Below are 18,390 nucleotides of genomic sequence, written 5' to 3'. Positions count from 1 at the left end.
GGGTTTCTTTAGCCACAGGCTCACTCAGTACATCTGAACACCGGGTTCAGGTTAGAAAAAAGCATGAACATTGAAATAGATATTTCCATAATGAGAACAATGAAGGTGAAGGAAAAGGACTTTTTAAATGCTAATTTGATTGTTGTGTAAAACAATGGTCATAAGGACGACCTGGTCGGGGAATCAAATTTAGAACAGCAGTTAATTAAAAGCAGAACAAGGAATGCAGCTAAGTACACATATTCAGCATACAAATTTCAAAAGTACATTTTTCTATATTAATTTGACATGGAAAACAGGTAGAAGGATTCTATAACAGCAGTAGCTGTTTTTATACAACATTTGTTAATTTATGGGGCAGCTCAAGTGCTTAGATTTTACTGATTTCAAATTTTGTCTGTATGAATCTCCACATGTATTTAGTATATCCATTTACTCACACTTAAGAGATATTTTTAATTTCTCCCCTTCGTATTTAACTTCGAGACAATTTGACTTCTACTACCACCAGACTTTTAGGACATATCTGAAAAAGCACAGTAAAGGAAAGCAAATAGCATTTACATTTGTGATCATTAACAGCTGCAGCTGTTAATGTTTCACATTACTAGGACTTCATTACCTCAGTAACAGGATTTACCACTGTGACAACTACCAGTGCCTGACCCGACATTACTTCCTAACTCTGCAGACTCTCCCACCTCTGAGTCACCTTAAAAGGAATGTCAATAATGTATATCACACAAGTGACTCAGAAAATGAAGAAATCAATAAAAACCACATCAATCCTATCCATCTTCCTCAGATTAACCTAAATCTATCCAAAACATACCTTCCTGATTTCAATTCTGCCTCAGATTGTTGATACAAATCCTACATTTAACCTACAAAACAAACAAAAAAAAAAGCTGGTATCTGCTTTTCAGACATGGGGCTCACGTGTTTTTTTTTACAAAATTTAATTTTCAATAAGACATAATGGTCAGGAACCAACCTAAAATGAAGTTACTTCTGACTCAGATCTAAGAAGTGAAGGATTCAATCCTTCCTGCTAAGAGTAGAAGACAACAAGAAGTTTGACTGCAAGTGCAGTGCTGTTTCTTTTGACAAGGCTTTTTACAAAGAGAATGAGGACTGACAGTGACTAAGAAATGCCTTTTATTACTCCGAATATGTCAGTTCTAGTGACTAAACCAGGCACTTGCTACATCAGAGCACGTGGCTGTTCAGCCTGTGCCAGGTAATAACCTGTCAGGGAGGGTGCATGTGCTGTTTTTACTACTGGAAAAAAGCCCCGTTCTGCATTCCCCTAAATGATGATTTCATCACAGGATACACAAAGTCAAATTTCAGAATCCAAACTCGGGGGCAACACCTATAACTAATTCTGAGAATCACCAAGTATTCTTTGAGTGGAAAGAGGAGGCAGTGCAGCAGTACAGTTTTGCCTTAAAAATGAATATACTACAGTGCTCCAATAAGGTTGAAGATCTTGCAAGCTGGTTAGGTAACAGAGGAACATTTCTGGTTTATAATGAGAAACAGGCCACTTGATTCTTTTTCCTTATTGCAGTTCATTTACTTTTCCAAAATGCACTCAATTTCTCACTTCCACATGCTATTTAATCAAACAAAAATCACGCTTTATCTTAGAAAAGGATTATGTCAGTAAGTTTCAGTAAGTCCTTTCGGGAGCCTCCTGGCATTAACACCACATTCAATATTTTCATTAATCAGGAGCAGGTAGTTCAAGCCATGTGGGATTTGAGGCACAGTATTTTCCTATCTCAGACTCTGACTGAGAAAGCAAAGCTTTCATTCCAAATAAAAAAGGAACAAATGGGCAGATTCTGAGCATAATATACTACAGAAAAACCTGCCTCTGAAGCACATTCATGCTACCGAACCATCACTCAAAATCTAAACAATTATATCAGGATCAAATACTAACTCCTAACAATCCTGCTTAAGGAAAGACATTCTGAAGCAGCGTGAAAACATTTTATCAGATAAGTCTGTAAGTCTTAATGGCAGGAGAAAAACTTTGAAGTTGGTCGAAAATACTGAACTCCCTTATCCCAGTAAGGAAATGGATATCAAGAAGTGTCCTACATGACTCAGATTTTCACCTCTGTTTTTTAACCCAAGCAGATTTAATTCTTCAGATACGAGAAGACCATCCACTACATTTCTATCAAAATACTTGCCCTTCCATTGACAAGCTCTGAATGCAGTTGTGCATCAAAGTAAGTGGAAGCCTTTGCAAGTAACACAGTTTACAATAATTTACTGTCTTCATTTCCTCATTCCTTCTCCAAAATAAAAAGTATAGTGTCACACATCACATAATCTGTTAGAGGCTAAAGAGGTTTTGCCACAGATGCAGATGGAGTTTGGAATAAAGTACCTTTATTTCCGGGTCACAATCCAAACCAAAGAAAGTTTTTTATACAAGCAAGCTATAGACATTCATAAAAAATTCCCTGCTCTGACTGCCTTCACTTTTTCCCCCGATATCAGTGGATTTAAGTAACCCTAAATTACAGCATTATGGCACTAGTATAAAAAAAAAAAATATGTATATGATTTATTTTTTAAATCAGTTCTTCTTGTCTCCCTCCTTATTCAAGTTTCACAGCATACATATGGGTATGAATAAGCAAGGGATTCTTCACCCGAACTTCAGGCACAGCAGCTTGAAAAACGTTGCAGATTAACATAAATGATAATACACGTACATAAGGCTGTCTTTCAAAGAGATTTGATAATTCATAAATGAAATGTTTACACAGATCAGGTCAAGCCAAAAGGTTTGTAATATAAGTATTTAACTTATGTAAATCTGTTTATCACTGCTAAGGAACATGGGATGACTTCAAATGCTCACTATCTAATGTAGGCATTTAGAGCAACTTGCATGAATTCTCATTCCAATTTTTAATTACTATGCAGTCTGTGAAGACAGAACTCCAGAGTCAGATTGCTCCTTTTTTTCTTTTATCAGAACAATTAACATTAATCACATATTACTTCCCAGGCACTGCTTTTCTACACATTCATTACTAAAATAATAAATTGAATGAAGTTTAAGTAAAAGTATTAAAATAACTACAGGTAGAAATGCCTACTCTTCAAGATATTTCTATCAATATTTCCTCAGCCAGTGTTCATCAGAAGCTGGTGCAAGGCTTAATTTCTACTCACTATGTTTCAGGACATAATGTTTATATTATGTTGGGGTTTTTTCCAGATGTAATTTTCTTCTTAGAGCGTATACAGTTTTATTTGCATAACTTATCAAATGTTTTGTTAAACCATACAATGAGGACAGGGATTTCATACCATTAAACAGACCTTGATGACAGGAAGGGATGACAGTGAATTTGTTTTTACTTAAGATTAAAGTTTTCGACAAAGATTCAGAAGTCATGTCTCTGTGCATTCCATCCTGGTTTTCCACCTACTAGACAATAAAGTAGCCAAAAGGTGGGTTTTTTTCCCCTAAGCTCTCCAATCCATGGCTTTAATTTACATCTCAAAATCTTAAAATTAAATATCCACCCATCCACATGGAGATCCAGACATTTAGTTTTCTGGATTTATTAAAATTTACTTATACAGCATAGGGACATATGATTTGGCATGGTAAACACAGGTTTAACAGCCTAATTGCTTGCATTTTTTGTGGATCATTTTGCTAATGCCTCTGCAGTAAAGTGCTTAATAGGAATTCCCACCACAAAGACTCTTCATTGCTGGCTGAGAAGGAACAGGTAGGAAATACGGGGGTGATGTGGGAGGAGACTGCTCTTCAGGTGAGGAAAGATTTTTGCTTTGGTAAAATAAAGACTAAATGAGAAGTCTTCCATGATAACCAGGTATTTTGAAAGAATATACATTTAACATTTGTGATCCAATAATAAACTGGGTCAAAATAAAAAACAAAAGGTATCAACATATACATGTATATATATTAAGTTCCTTATAGCACTTGAATATTTTCTTCAATTTCCTGCAAAAGGTTTCTTATTGTTTTCCCTAATCTTTTGTCCACATTTAATCACTGAACACGTACCTCCACCACACAGCAGATGTGTCATTAACTATTTCTGAAAAAAAGTGAAATAAAATCATCCAGCATGAGAAGACTATGGAATAAGTCAACACTAGCAGATGGTGTTTATTTTATCACTGCTTGTGTTAAAAATTGCCACCTATTTCATCAGTATCTTTAAGGTAGAAGCTTCATGCAAAAAGTGAAAAAACTATTTTTTTGGTAAGCTGTCACAAAATTCCTTAAAATAACAATTCTTGTTCTCATGGCTTCCAGTTTTTAGGACACGGTGCATTACACAGGAGATGGGTTTGTATAAATCTGAGATGACAGAGTACTTTTCCAGCAGCTCAGTCTTTTATCACACAACCTGTTTTGTTTTGTAAGCAAATTCCAAATGCTTTATTTCAAATACTGGTGGTGTTAAGACAAATTCTGTGACATGGCTCCTAGTAGAGGCACCTGGTAGAACCGTCAGCTTGTTTTTTAACAGGAACCAATATGCAAGAGAGTTTTACTTGTCCCTCAGAATTTCCTAGGTTCTCATTATTTCATTTGATCACATACTTTTGGCTGTGTGGTTTATGTTCTCTGGTTGATTGTCTCTTAACAAAACAGCATGAACAAAGAGCCATTGCAAACCCTGGACTTGGCTACTTAAAGAAATCACTGCTAAAATCCCATGATAACCCCAGGTTTTGCTCATGTAGTTTTGAAAGAATTTCCATTAGAATGTGAACCTAAAAAACATCCCAGAAATGCAAACTCATCTAATCCTCAGTAAGGCAAATCCCCAATGAAAGCAGTAAAGTGAACTGAATTCCTTACCACTGTGATTTAAAGAGAATTATTATGAATGCTTTCCACAGTATCAATACACACTAGTTAAAAGCAATTTTCAACAAAGTAAAAGAACTTGTTTATATGTGAAGGCCACTGCACATCAGTCTACTGTGCTCACTGATGATTTCAGATATACCATAGAGAGATCCTCCTCCTAAATCAGCTCCCCACACAGCCAGTTGTGTTTTGTCTCTGCATGTCATAGGCACAGGATAAAATCCAATTAATTTTCTTCCCCCCAAAAAGGCTTAGTTCCTCTCTTCATCAAATTCCAGTTCGATAGATAACGTCCCAAAATTACTTTAAGCCCTTCCTCGCACAGATCTGCGAGATATTGTTTGCTTGCTGCAACAACACAGCAAATACACAGTTTGACAACCAGAGCCACTCAAATATTGTTGGTATTGACAGTGTTATACATGAATTTGGAGACTATGCACTCCACTACAATGCCTGGACTCGTATAATCCCAATTTACTCGAGATCATCCTGCTGAGACAAACAGCAAAGATGCTTAAAGCACACTGCAAAGTGACCCAAGGGATAGGAAATGGTAGAACAAGGCTGCCTGGACAACCACTGTTAGTGCACTGCAATATATTTTAATTACCTGACTGAATCCTTTCGCCCTCCCTGCATTTAACATCCAGGTTGACTTGCACCCACTGTACCAGGAACTGACCCTTTTCCCTTGTCATTTAATAAGAAGAACAGGTCTCTCAGTGTCTATTCAAATCATATTCCAAGCAGTACATCATTACATTGCTTTTTCTTTTATGTATTACTCAACATTATACCACCTGAATGCTTTAAAAGCATTACTGATTTCAATAAATTTATGAACTTTGGTTACATTATTTTACAGCTCGAAAAAGAAACCAAGGGTGGTCTTGTTCTTTTGTTTGTTTGGTTTTGTTTTTCATTCTGGATGCTTAGTGGGAGACAGATCCAAGGTATTTTGGGGAGTTTTTTGTTTTGTTTGTTGTATTTTTTTAATCTACTAGGAATTCTTCTCCCAGAAAAGTCTTATTCAGAGAATGTAAGATTCAGGGCTACTCCAAATAGTAGGTAGGGGAGATACTTTTTCTGTAGAACACTTGTATTCTTTTTTCCTTCCAGCATCTGAGCATGGATGTGACAATCCCTCTGCCTGTATTTCTGAAGCACTGACCATATTAATATCCATGTTCAGCACTTAACCTCTTTTTTTCCACAACCTCTTGGTCTGCACCAGTGGCATCTTCCTCCTTAGCAAGGCAAGAGCTGAGCAGATCAACAAACCAAACATTTCATTAGAACACAGCAAAGCAACCCATCCACTAGAGGAGCACACAGGATAACTGGGTGCCTTTTAAATGCAAAGTCTGAGGGCTCTACTCCTGGTGACACAGAGAGTCCTCTTCTGCTGACACAACACGCACAGGGAAAGATTTGCAACACTATTTGGATGCATTCTCAGCCAGATGAGGCTTTAAACCAAGGTTAGTGCCATCTGTCTGGGTTTGGCAGCAACCAGATTGATGTAAAAACTGCTATGGCACTGTTTAAAAGGAGCAGAGAGAAAGCTTGCTTTTGGTCAATTCCCCTGAATTATTAACATAATAGATTTGGCTGATATCAATGCCAGTCAGCACATTCAGAATCTGGATCTATAATCTCACTGCACCTTTCTAACCACACTTAGAGCATGCAGATTACTAGCAGTAAAATTTTCTGTTGCTTGCTTCAAGTTATTTCCTTTAATGCATATTTATTGTTAAGCCAGAGGCAAGAATTAATACTAAGTATTTTTCAGTTGAGGTATACTTATTAATGCATTTTCCCATTCTTCCTAATTTCTAGAGCTCTGAACAAGCACAGTACCAAAAGCTAAAAGCAATATATCAATCAAGTTTGTTTGAATTGGGAAGGGTATCAGGTTGTCAGGGAAAATAACTAAACCAAAGAGAAACAATATTTGATGGAAAGCTTCAAAGCTTCAAGTCAGAGAAGATATTGTTCACTTGGATGCAATTTGTTAGGCAAAACCTTCCTGTGCTCCTGGAAAATGCTCTCAAGTATTATTCTTTGAGATTTAGAACAGCCTAGAGAATGTAACCCACTCATTTCACCTGTGCCAAAATCCCTGCTGCAACACCAATAACCACGATGCTTCAGAAGTGCAGAGATATGTACAAAATCATTTCCACTCCTTATTAATTTCATCTTTATTACCAACCACCTACATACCACCTTGGGCGGTTTTTAGCACTATACATCAGCATTATGGAAATTTAATTGCTCTACCAAATGCTCTGGCTCCCACTCCTCTAAGAAGCATGGAAAGACAACACACAGTCCTTATCTCCAGACTGAAAACACACTGAGCACTTGTGGGCTGCATTAACTATAGCACCGTCACAGATGCTCAGTACTTCCCAGAACTTCACTTAAGAAACTGTCCCAGTATTTGTTCAGACACTGTTTGAGATTCAAAGAATAATGCCATTCACTAGTTTTTGCCAACAGTCAAGCAACTATTTTATTAGAAAATAAAGCTGGGGGCAATGAGAAAACCTTAGTTTAGGTCTCATGTAAATATCAAGCAAGCACAATATTATTCCTAGTTAAGGCCCTGGTTTTGCAAAGCATTTACTTACGTGCTTAACTGAAAAAACCAAATGGAAAGGTATCTTTCAATTATGTGCTAGGTCACAGGTGCAATGGAAGAAAAGAGTGAAATAACAAAATACATCTTTCATCTCATTAGGCAGTCAAATGCAAGGTAAAAATTGCAGTGTTGAGGACAAAAGACTTTTTAAAAATGGCCCTTGCTAATTTAGTAAGGGCACATGCTGATACTATAGTTAGTATAAGTGCACATATCCAATGAATGAAAACCATTTTTTGAATTCAAGAAATGTCAAGATTAAGATGTCACTGAATCATCTTTGTACAAAAATCCCTTAAGATGTCTTTAGATCTATATTACTACAGCTCAGCAAGTTTTTCTTCTGCGGGCTTTTTTTCCAAAGGAGTTTTGCTCTCAGGGAAACAAAAGGTATACATGTGTGAGGGGAGTAGTGGCACTTAAAAAAACCCTGACTATCAATGAGGTAATTCCCTACAAAGCCAAAACCACCAACACAACTTCCTGATTGTTTTGCACAGCCCCTAAGACACAAAACTTCAGTGACACATCACTGTCTGTGATGGTCTGAATCTGAAACTCTCAGATCAAAAAAATTCAAAGCAAGACTGGAGATGAACAGAGTTATCACCACATTTTTCATTCCAAAGTCAGATTTAAGAATCTCTGAAGAAACACATATTACATGCAAGCTTTTATCAGTGGAATACCACATACCTTTGTTTGCCAATACCACATACAAATTGCCTTTGTGAGAATAGTGCTGGACACAGGTACCATATTGTTTTTAAATTGTGCCTGTGTGTACCCACATCCAGCATCTCTTACATGTCTTAGCTCTCCTTCTCTCCATGCAATGACATGAAGCAACATCAGCTCAGGGAAAACAGCTTCTTCAATGAAGACTCCCAGCAAAAAACCCACCCCTAATAAGTTCAATCAAACCAGGAAGGTAATATTCAACAGTGAAATAGAAATAAGGAGTAAAGAGAGATCAGGTTTACAAAATACCCAGAGGGAAACAACAAACAAAGGAAGAAATCCCACAACACATAATAAAGCAGAACATAAACAGAACGAGATTAATCACTGCACGACACACAAGTTCTAAACTAGGTTCTAAGTTTACAAGGAATAGAGTTTAAGCAAAATGAAAACCTTACGTATTAGAGAGTTCTTTGTCTCAGCCAGCTGCTGCCAGCTTGTCTGTCTGTCTTTCAATTTCTCAGAAAGGTGTGTGTGAAAATCTAAATGAAATAAAACAAATAACATTTTAGAGATGGCTCTCTTCCTTTTCTTCCATTCCATTCACCTTTGGTGCAATACAGCCAATAAAATGTTTCACCTCCTCCCACCCAGTGCATTCCTCAATAACACAAAAATACATTTCTCATTGTTATCTAGAGATTGAGAATTCTTTTATTTTGGTATCAATGACATATAAAAAGGCATATTGAGTAGCAGCAGTTTGGTGCAATTTTGCTTTGCAGGAGGTCCATATACCCACTGTGGGCATCATTAACCACAAAAAGGATTGAGTGCCTAAAAATCTGTGTAATATGTATTAGAATTTCACCTGAAGGCCAGGAGATTTTCCATACATGCTACATCATCCTAACTTATTTTCAGTGTACTATCCATTACTCTTATAGCCAACTATGTAACATTATATCATTGCAAAAGATATTTTTTGTTATCTAAAACCAAACTTTTAAGATACATTTGGAAAATGGACACTTTCAGATGTAATAAATCACTTCTTACATGTTTATTGCAGCAGCATGATGACTTTTACATTGACTAACAACATAATCAGGCTCATTCTGCTGCATCTCAGCTAGACAGGAACCAGCAAAACTCCACTTTTGCAAGGAGAATTCTATCTATGTCTCATACAAACTCTCCAGTTTTAGGAAGAGAGACTTTAATACATAGAAAAAAAAACCCCAAAACACAAACCCATCCTTTAGTTTTGAATCATTTCTCTCTGACTAAAACCAACTAACTCAAACAATCCTGGATTTTGAAAACATGAAGTAATCAGGGAGCCCTCTCACGTTTGAAAAGCACAAAAATCAATTGAAAATTATTATTGAATTTCATAATACCATCCGGAGAGTTTTCAGATGTAGTAAACAGGAAACATAAACCCCATTTTTATTTATTTACATGATTTTCCTTGCACAGAACAGCAAGACAAGAAGTCTAACAATTAATGTACAATCACGCCAATTCTTGTTCACTAAGTCTTCACTGAGAAAGAATTTTACTTTGTACATCTCAGCTTCAAATCTTTCATAATTTTTATAAGATAATAATTTAATCTTGCACCCAAGGCCCACACAAATCAACAGTGAAAATGTGTTCTGTATACCACAGTCATTTATTACATGCAAAGAAAAAAAGGCAACACATTGACACTTACAGATATAAAAAGAGCTGACCAAAACAATAGAAAATAAACCACTTTGTATGCTAAAGATATAAGACAACACGTGAGCTTTTAGGAGCACAAATATATTGCTACAACTGAAATAATGTGAAAGAATGACAACTTCTGAGTCTCACATCCCTAACTCAGGGGGAAAAAGGAATTTCAAGGGACAAGCTACAAACAATTAAAACCAGACAGGGTTTACAAACCAGTTATATGTCTCCTTGCCACATGAGAAATTCAATTTTTAAGTGGTATGACTAAATACTTTGGATGATATAGGCTTTTGATTTAAAAGCAAGGAAGGAAAATGAGTTTTTCAGCAACATTTCACTTATCAAGATAGTGAAGTTATCTAATGCTCCACTATCTTATCAAGAAAGACAATTTTAAAAACAATAGGCAGACGAAGATATGTAAAGGGTAGAGCACAATGACTATCAGTATAAAACTGATAGAGAAAAAATACTGTTCCTTTCTTTGTTTCGGTATTATCAGCAAGTTGATATTATTTTTATATTTTAAAAATAATTAATTTCAAGTAAACACATGCATATGCAGGCATATATCAAAAGGGAGGTCATGGAATTGTTTCACTAAGCTTTTTATTTTTTCATGTGAAAAGGGGGCCAAATTCTTAAATAAAGCACAATTCTTCTGTGGTACTGAGAATTAAATCAAACCACTTTAGTGGTTTGCAATTTTACAGTTTCTGTCATATCACATCCTATAACATGCAAAGCTTTGAAATCTTTACTCTCTCCCTTTTTGTTTCAATGCAAGTTTTGCTTTTATTTCTCTTTCAAGAGGAAAACCAAAATTAATCCATCAACATCTCATCTATTGACATTTTATCACATTACCCTTTAAGCTTGTGTATGTTACTTCATCTGCTATTTTCTCTTTCACCTGCCTATGGCCACTTTGGGATATTTGATCCTTACCGAGGATACAGAGAACAAACTGCTCACACAAGCAAGCTGAGCCATCCCTTTTTTTATGTGAAACACCTAAACCCAATGGTTAAAACATAAGTTTACAGGCTCTGTTTCTCCAATAATTTCAAAAAAAGAGAAGTTTGTTACCAATGCCCAAAGGAAAGAATATTTAAATGTTGAGACACTTTAAAATAGTGTCACCTGAAGGGAAGTCTCCGTGGGTATTCCCTTCCTTTGACACTCACAGGGAGTTAAACCTAATTGCATTTAGGGTTATCTCTAGCAGCTACACTTGGAATCAACCATCCTCATGAGGACTATTGTTCTAGCTAATCTACTTATTAGGCTTTTATTCAGATTTAGTGCAGTCTTTTATAAAAAAAATATCTCAGAGGGATAGTAATGGATTTTTCAATTATCAGAGAGGAAAGAACAGACTATGACCTACAATCTTTGGCCTTGCCAAAAATTAGGGAAAAAAAAAATCTTATGTAAGTAAATCTTTAGATCTTTAAGTTAATTTTAGTCCCTATCAGACACCACAGTTATACCTGGAAAAGGTAAAACCTGTGTGAATTTCCTGTGTCCTCCTATACATTCCCCTAGAACACAACCCCCCAGTGCCCACAGATCCTTTTGCTCCCACAGTCACTGGCAGGAAGAAAGAAACCTGCTTTCTGTACTTGGCTTTCAAAGATGAATGAGTAGCAGTTCTCAGCCTGCTACCTCAAGCCCCAGTTTAAGTTAAAAATCAGTGCTGATACAGGTAATTTTAAATAACAGTACAAATACTAGCAACACATTTGAAAACTGAGAAAACAGGTACTGCAATTCCTGACCCAGTGTCCTGTGAAGCACACGAGGTTGGGACTAACTGCTTGCCTTTTGCATTGTTCAGCAGACTCATTTTCTTAATTCATGCTTCATCTTTTGAGCCAGCCTAGCAACTACTCACACCTGTCACCTACCCAGGAACCAGCATCAGCCTCATTTCTTCTGCCTCTCTACCCCCATCCCCAGTTTTCTTCTTTTGGAATTTTCCCCTTCACAGTGCTGGCTGAATGGATGCTTCCAAACATGTCCTATGAATTTTCCACCTTATTAGTTCACAGGAATTCTGGCATTTCACTGTTTAGCATTTCCCAGCAGGCATCACTAAAAGCTTGGCTACCAATCATATAACATGTGCTCCACCCTTTAGGGTGATATCACATTGTTTATGGTTGGTTTGTCTGGGAGGGGTTTTTTTTGTACATATGAAAACTTCCTTGCATTTTATAAGACTTGCTTCCTCCACCCATCATTCTTACGCCTCTCTGTCAACATCCATCTAGAAAATAACTGTGGGACTTTAAATAGGACCAGAGCCTAAATATCCTCCTAAGCTCTGTTCTCATTTTCCCCTCTTCTATTTATCAAAGTGGCATAACCCAATTTTTACTGGTAGTAAACAATACAAAGATGGTTTATTTTAGAAAGTAGCACTTCAGAAGCATTGAAAAAAAAGTCTTACAAATAAACCCCCTGAATTTCTCAAGCTGCTTCCCCTCCCTCCCAATATTTGCAAAAAAACATCCAGTAACAAACACTTGTTCCATTCCCATCCCAGCTACGTGGCTGAACCTTGTCCCAGCTGTCTGATTTCCTCTCTTCTGTGAGCAGAAGCTGCTCCTCTGTTAGTACCTCAATATATTTTCATTGCTATTCACTCACCATTTATTGATGATAATTATGTTTTCTGATGAATAGGACAAAACCCATAACAAGTGACAGAACACTCAGTACCAGGCAGGTCAATGCTTCACTTTATCCTCAAATAACCTTTTTTGTTATTGTGGTTTTCCATCATATTCCACCATAATACTTCAGGCCAAGCCTAGTGGACAGATCTAAAAACGTGGTACCTCAACCTCTACACACATCATTTCCAGAGGTAAACTACGACTGTGAAAAACTTATGAAAAAAAAAAGTCAGTAACACAAAAGTTATGCACAAAAGTATGGGAATACAAACTGTTCTGCAACACAAAGGCCACACAACTTTTCCTGTATTGTCTTGACAGAATTACTTTCTGCTATATTACTCTATTATGTTCTATTGCACACTTTGTATCCAATGTTTTGTTTGATCTTTTACAAAAGTCGTGTTCATTTTTCTCTCCTCTGAAGCACATTCAACAAGTCAATTAAACTTAAAAAGCTTTACCTGCATAGCATAGTGGCAGCTCTCAGGCAAAATTATTCTCCAATACAAGAACACCCACAAGACATACTGAAGTGTATACTTTCACAAAATATCTTACCACCAAATACTCATGCAAGAATCACAAACACTGCAAAGAAAAAACGCTCTAATACAGTTCAACTACATCTAAAAGAGTCTTATAGTTCAGTGAACTCAATGGTAATTACATCATTTTCCCTCTCCTCAGCCTACCAAAGGTAAGATTACAAAAAATGGGAGTCTGAAGAATTTTTTCCTCAATTTAAGACTTCCTAAATATTACCAAACATGACCAGCAACAGATCTACTGTACCAGGAGCTGGATTTTCCAAGTGCACTGTCCATGCCTTTTATACAGGATAAAGTAAACAATTAGCTATATTAGAGACAACAGCACAGGATTTAAAATGACAAATATTTATATTTTGTGTTTTCATTTCCTGTGGACTACTAAAAGCATTAGGATGTACTTGTACTATAAGAATCTCAGGGACATCCCTAATTCAGACCAGCACTTAGCAGAGTGCATAGATGTGTCTGCTTCTTTGTGCACAAGTCTGCTACATTTAAGAACTCCAAGTGAACTGAAACTAAATTTCAAGTGGATTTCCATAAGTCAAATGAAATGGTTTTTACTATTCTTATTTCCACGAATAATTAAATATAGGCCCTATTAAGTCCAAATGATTATGTCTACATAGGAGTGTCAGTCAACCTCACAATAACCACCTCAAGATCATGCCACTACATCACTGGGAATTTGGATGAATCTTCTCAAATACCCCCGAACAGCCAAGCCCTAACCCCTGAAATATTCAAAATTGCCTCCTAATTCAACATGGTCATCGACTCATATAAAAAGAAAAAACTCCAACTGAAACTTAGCAACATTTTTGTTCTTCCTTGTGCTGTTCCCTTCTGGTTTGGTTCTGCTTTGCCTTTTGAAGTAAAGGTCAATTTAACAACTATTACTTCCCGCTGTTAGGAATGGTTTAGTATCCCCACACAGACCAATGACTCAGCCACGAGTCGTATCTTCACAATTTATAAAATCCTAAGTCACAATTCTCATGGGAATAATTTATTAAAAATTAAGAAAAGCTTCAGTCTCGAGCAGAAACTAAAGGTTCTCTACAGTTGCTTTCTCCCTTTAATACCTTTTCCGTGCAAGTCTTTCTCACAAGTACCACTTAGGTCAGCCTCTGACCAATAATTACATTTTAGATCAAAACCTTGACACCTGAAAAGACCAGTAAGCCTTTTACAAAGTGATTTTTCAAATCTAGGTATTTAAAAAATAAAATAAATCTCCAAACCTGGTATCATTGCATAAAAATGGTGACAAAATTCAGATTAATCAAGCTTTACAACAAAAATGGTCAGGTACAAAGCTTAAAATACAGAGAAGATTACATGCATTGTACTACCACCAATCAACACTTCAATTAAAGCACCCACTGCTGTTTCTCATCACTTTTGGCAGTCCACAAAACTGCATAAATAAAAACTTAGTAGAGAAGGCTAAAAAGAGTTTAAATTCTAAAAGTTATTCCCTAAAAAGAATTTGTCTCCTTACTGTGGGATAAATATTTTTCAGTTTAAAAGTATAAAGAAAGGATAAATCAACCAGAAAAAGTTATCTGCCCATACTAATTTTCTGCTTCTTTTGTAAAACAAGGGAATAAACTCAAATTAACTGCTCTTGATAAGATTCTCCTTGTTTTAATTTATCCTAATGTCAGCAGAATGGAGCACTGTGACAGCTTGAAAGGGATTCATAAAACAAAGGAAAGAAGGTTTTCCACTTCAAGCCTGCAATTCTAACGGCACTAAATTATAATCATCACATGTTGGGTGTTGTGTCACCCTGCCCCTCCTCCAAAACAAACAAACAAAAAAAGCAGACCACCAAAAAATTATTTATTCTGTCCAAAAAACAGTATAAAAAGGCATGTGGACAAAAAAGGTAAGAAGGACCAAAGTGCTCCCACGTTAGTGACATATTGGGTGGTTTTTTTCCCAACAACCTGAATGTTCCACAGGTGCTACAACATCCTGCCTCTAACACTGCAGCTCATTTAAAAATCAAGCACGTCCCTAAAAATACAAAGGAAGCGGTTGAGATCAGTGTTCCAGCAATAGTAATGCCTCACAGAACAAAACAAGGAAGCTCTTGAAGTAATAACTTCAGCACCTGTCTTCCTCATTATACAGTTATGTTCTTTGCTGTTAAGAATTATTGTTTGCTTTCAAATTGTTATGGCAAGTTAATTAATTGATGAGCGTCAACCACCTTTAGACCTACTCTTCCTTACTGATCTCTCTTGTCTTTCTACATCAAGTTCCATTAGTGGGGGGGAAAAAAAAAACAAATTACAGTTTTCAAGTAATTTAGTTGGTAAAACTAATTTGTCATCTGTGCCTGTAAACAATTTTGAAGAACTAAGAACTGACACACAATTTACAAAAAGACAAGCAGACAACCTCACTACTTCAGTGTGGGTTTTATTGGGGAGAAAAGATAGGAAGGACAAGATTTCAATCTCAAATTTTATCAACTGTGTGTTCAGCCTGTAAAATGAAATCACCTACAGCTTTGAAACAAAACTATTCTCAGTACTTTTTGATAAAGAAGGTAAATACAACCAGTAGCAAGTCACATCAAGGATATTTTATCACTTCTCCAGCCTAGGGAAAAGTCTAATACTAGAATATATGAAGGTAATACTTGAGAATATCCTCTTTAACTCCACGAGCTTGTCTCCAAAATTTTCTGCAAGTTTTATTCCATGGCTCTGGTTGGATATTTCTTCCCTCAGTTTCTCAAGTCTGGCTCTGAATCAGTGTGAATTGTTAGTATTTCCAAAGTCCAGAGACAAGCAGTCCAACAGCTATGCTGAATGCTTCTGAAGTAGATGCTTCTGAATGCTTCTGCTCATTCTGGATCTGCCATTTGCCAGTTTGATGTTGAATAGTTCCCACACAGGTAAAAAAAGCAGTGAACAATCCTTCCTTATTCACATTCTTTATGTCATTCACAACTGGAGACTCCAGTCATCTCACTGGTTGTTTTATACCACAGAATATTAAACTATTACATTAATTCTTCACAAGGAAACTATGCCATCCTTGGGTAACCCATCTCACTGGCTCTTACCTTTTGCAGTTCTATTATATCACTCTTTAAATGAAAGAATGAGAATTCAACACACTGGTCAATGTATGGAATTTCCACACATTTATACAGTGGCACTGACAATTTTTTCTGTTTTTTTTTTCTTTAAATAAACTTTCTACTGGTTCCTTTTGTTGTAAGAGAAGAGTTGTTTGCATTATTGTAATATCCTATGGATAGCCTTTCACAGGACTGCCCACTGTTGCACTAACATAACATTCCTGAACAGTAATAGATAATCCAGAGCCCATCATGTTTCCTCAACAACGTCATCTGCTGTTTTCTTTCCCTCCCATTCACATCGTGAGATTCTGCAGGAAATTTTTAGTACCTTTGTCTTCCCTACACTGGCACACAGAAAACACTCACTTCAGTATGTTTGTGTTTTTCCAGCTCATTTAATAAATTCAGCTCTGTGATGTAACAAGGCAGGTTTACCTCACACATCACAGTAGGCTTATAACAACTACACTCATCTGTTCCCTGATGGAATTGAGCCATAAGGACTCTGCACAAACCAAGCAGGTCACAGATGAGCCAGAATTGCCTGGACAGCACAGACACACACAAACACCTCCCAGGGCTGTGCTGTGCACAGAGACAGCATTAAACACACTGACTCAAAGGGGATAATGGTTTGGAGCAAATCAACATAACTACTTTCTACATGTATCAGAAGGATATTTATGATGTGACAAACACTGCAATATATTCTATCTAAGCTGTATATACTGAGTCATGCAGTGATTGACCCAGTTTCCTGCTCATTTTAAGCGTATTTTTAGTTTTTCCTGGTTGATTTATGTTTTCATTAAAACCTGAGGGATATGTCCTTTTGAAGTGTGCTGGAGAATCAATGGACATATGATGCTTTCCAAAGAATGCATAGGCATTTTTCCCAAATGTTCCCTCTCTCTTCAAGTCACATGTCAGGTAGGAGCTCAACTCAAGAGCAAATAAGCATCATTTGTTTACCTCTTTTCTTATCTTTCCTTCACAGGAATTTAAATGCAAACGTAAAAATAGAACAAACACCAACACGTGCATCAACTGGCAGTGCAGTCTAATGGCTACAATCAACACAGACCACTCTGCTCTGCTCACTGCCACAGCACTCTGCACTCAATACCAGCAGTGTTCCATAACTTCCTTTTGCAACTGAATTTATAAAGAAGTGCCTTGAAAATCATCCCAGTATTTACATAGGAGTGATGTAATTAATTCCCAGAATTTTGTGGAATTATATACAACATTTTATGTAAACAATTAAGCAGATTATATTGGTTTGAAATAGAACAGACAACCCACCTAAGGAAAGAGTCCTCTGAGTGCCTCCAATTGTGCAGAAGACTCATTAGAAGGGTTTTCTTTTTGGAGAATAATGAGCTTAATTTGCAGTAAGTGCAATCTAATTATTCTCAGACCAGAAATGTAAAGTCAGGGAAAGCAGGTCCACTGTTGTCAATTCTTTCTCTAGTATCAAAATGAACCAAAACCCCTCAAAATTTATGTATGGACTCCAAAAATTTCAGAGCAATCCATAGATTAATTTTTTGTTTGTTTGTTTTGCCCCTTCTCTACCACTGAATTAAGTTACAACACTAGATTTCTCTGTAATAAACAAGCACAAAATATTGCATAATGACCTAGCTTCAAATAAAGCCTCAATTACAGTAATGATCTTGATAATTATATCAGGACAGTCTAGGTACCCCTACAGCTTTCTATTTTTCAAATTTAAAGAGAGTTATGTGCGTGATGACAGCTCAGTGTGCTCATAAGACTATACTTACTTTATCCTGTCTGCTCTCACATGCTCCAGAAATTCAGTTTTAAGCTGCAGTTTTCAAGTATTTTGTCAATCACAGTTTATCAAATGCATTCTGCTAAGGCAGCTGTCAGGACAAGATTCAGCAGTGACAAGCTGTCTCAGCTCCTGTTCATTCTACCCTTAAGTCACCAACTCTTATTTTTATCTCTGAGGAGGAGAAATACTTTGGCTAGAAAAGGCTCTACCTGTTCACTAAACAGGCAGTTGAGTCACTGTGTTGGCAAAGCTCCTGATCAACAGAACGAGGAGTACCAATAAATTC

At 36.6% G+C, this 18,390-nt stretch overlaps 1 protein-coding gene across 15 annotated transcripts in view; it reads right to left on the bottom strand.

Annotated features, from left to right (window-relative positions):
• Positions 1-18,390, bottom strand: part of TENM2 (teneurin transmembrane protein 2) — a 1,087,321-nt gene that overhangs the window by 282,927 nt on the left and 786,004 nt on the right. For 10 of the 15 annotated variants that reach the window (XM_039385212.1, XM_039385215.1, XM_039385216.1 and 7 more), the window contains one exon: positions 8,690-8,773. The exons of the other annotated variants lie outside the window; for them this stretch is intronic. In XM_039385212.1, the coding sequence (XP_039241146.1) occupies positions 8,690-8,773 (84 nt within the window). The remainder of the gene's footprint in view (positions 1-8,689; positions 8,774-18,390) is intronic. 15 annotated transcript variants of the gene reach the window in all.

This window comes from Pipra filicauda, unplaced genomic scaffold (assembly GCF_003945595.2).
Source record: "Pipra filicauda isolate LSUMZ 115617 unplaced genomic scaffold, ASM394559v2 scaffold3_size10097308_pilon, whole genome shotgun sequence".
Lineage (NCBI taxonomy): Eukaryota > Metazoa > Chordata > Aves > Passeriformes > Pipridae > Pipra > Pipra filicauda.
The sequence above is the reverse complement of the archived record's forward strand: the minus strand, read 5'-3'. Positions and strand labels throughout refer to the sequence as shown.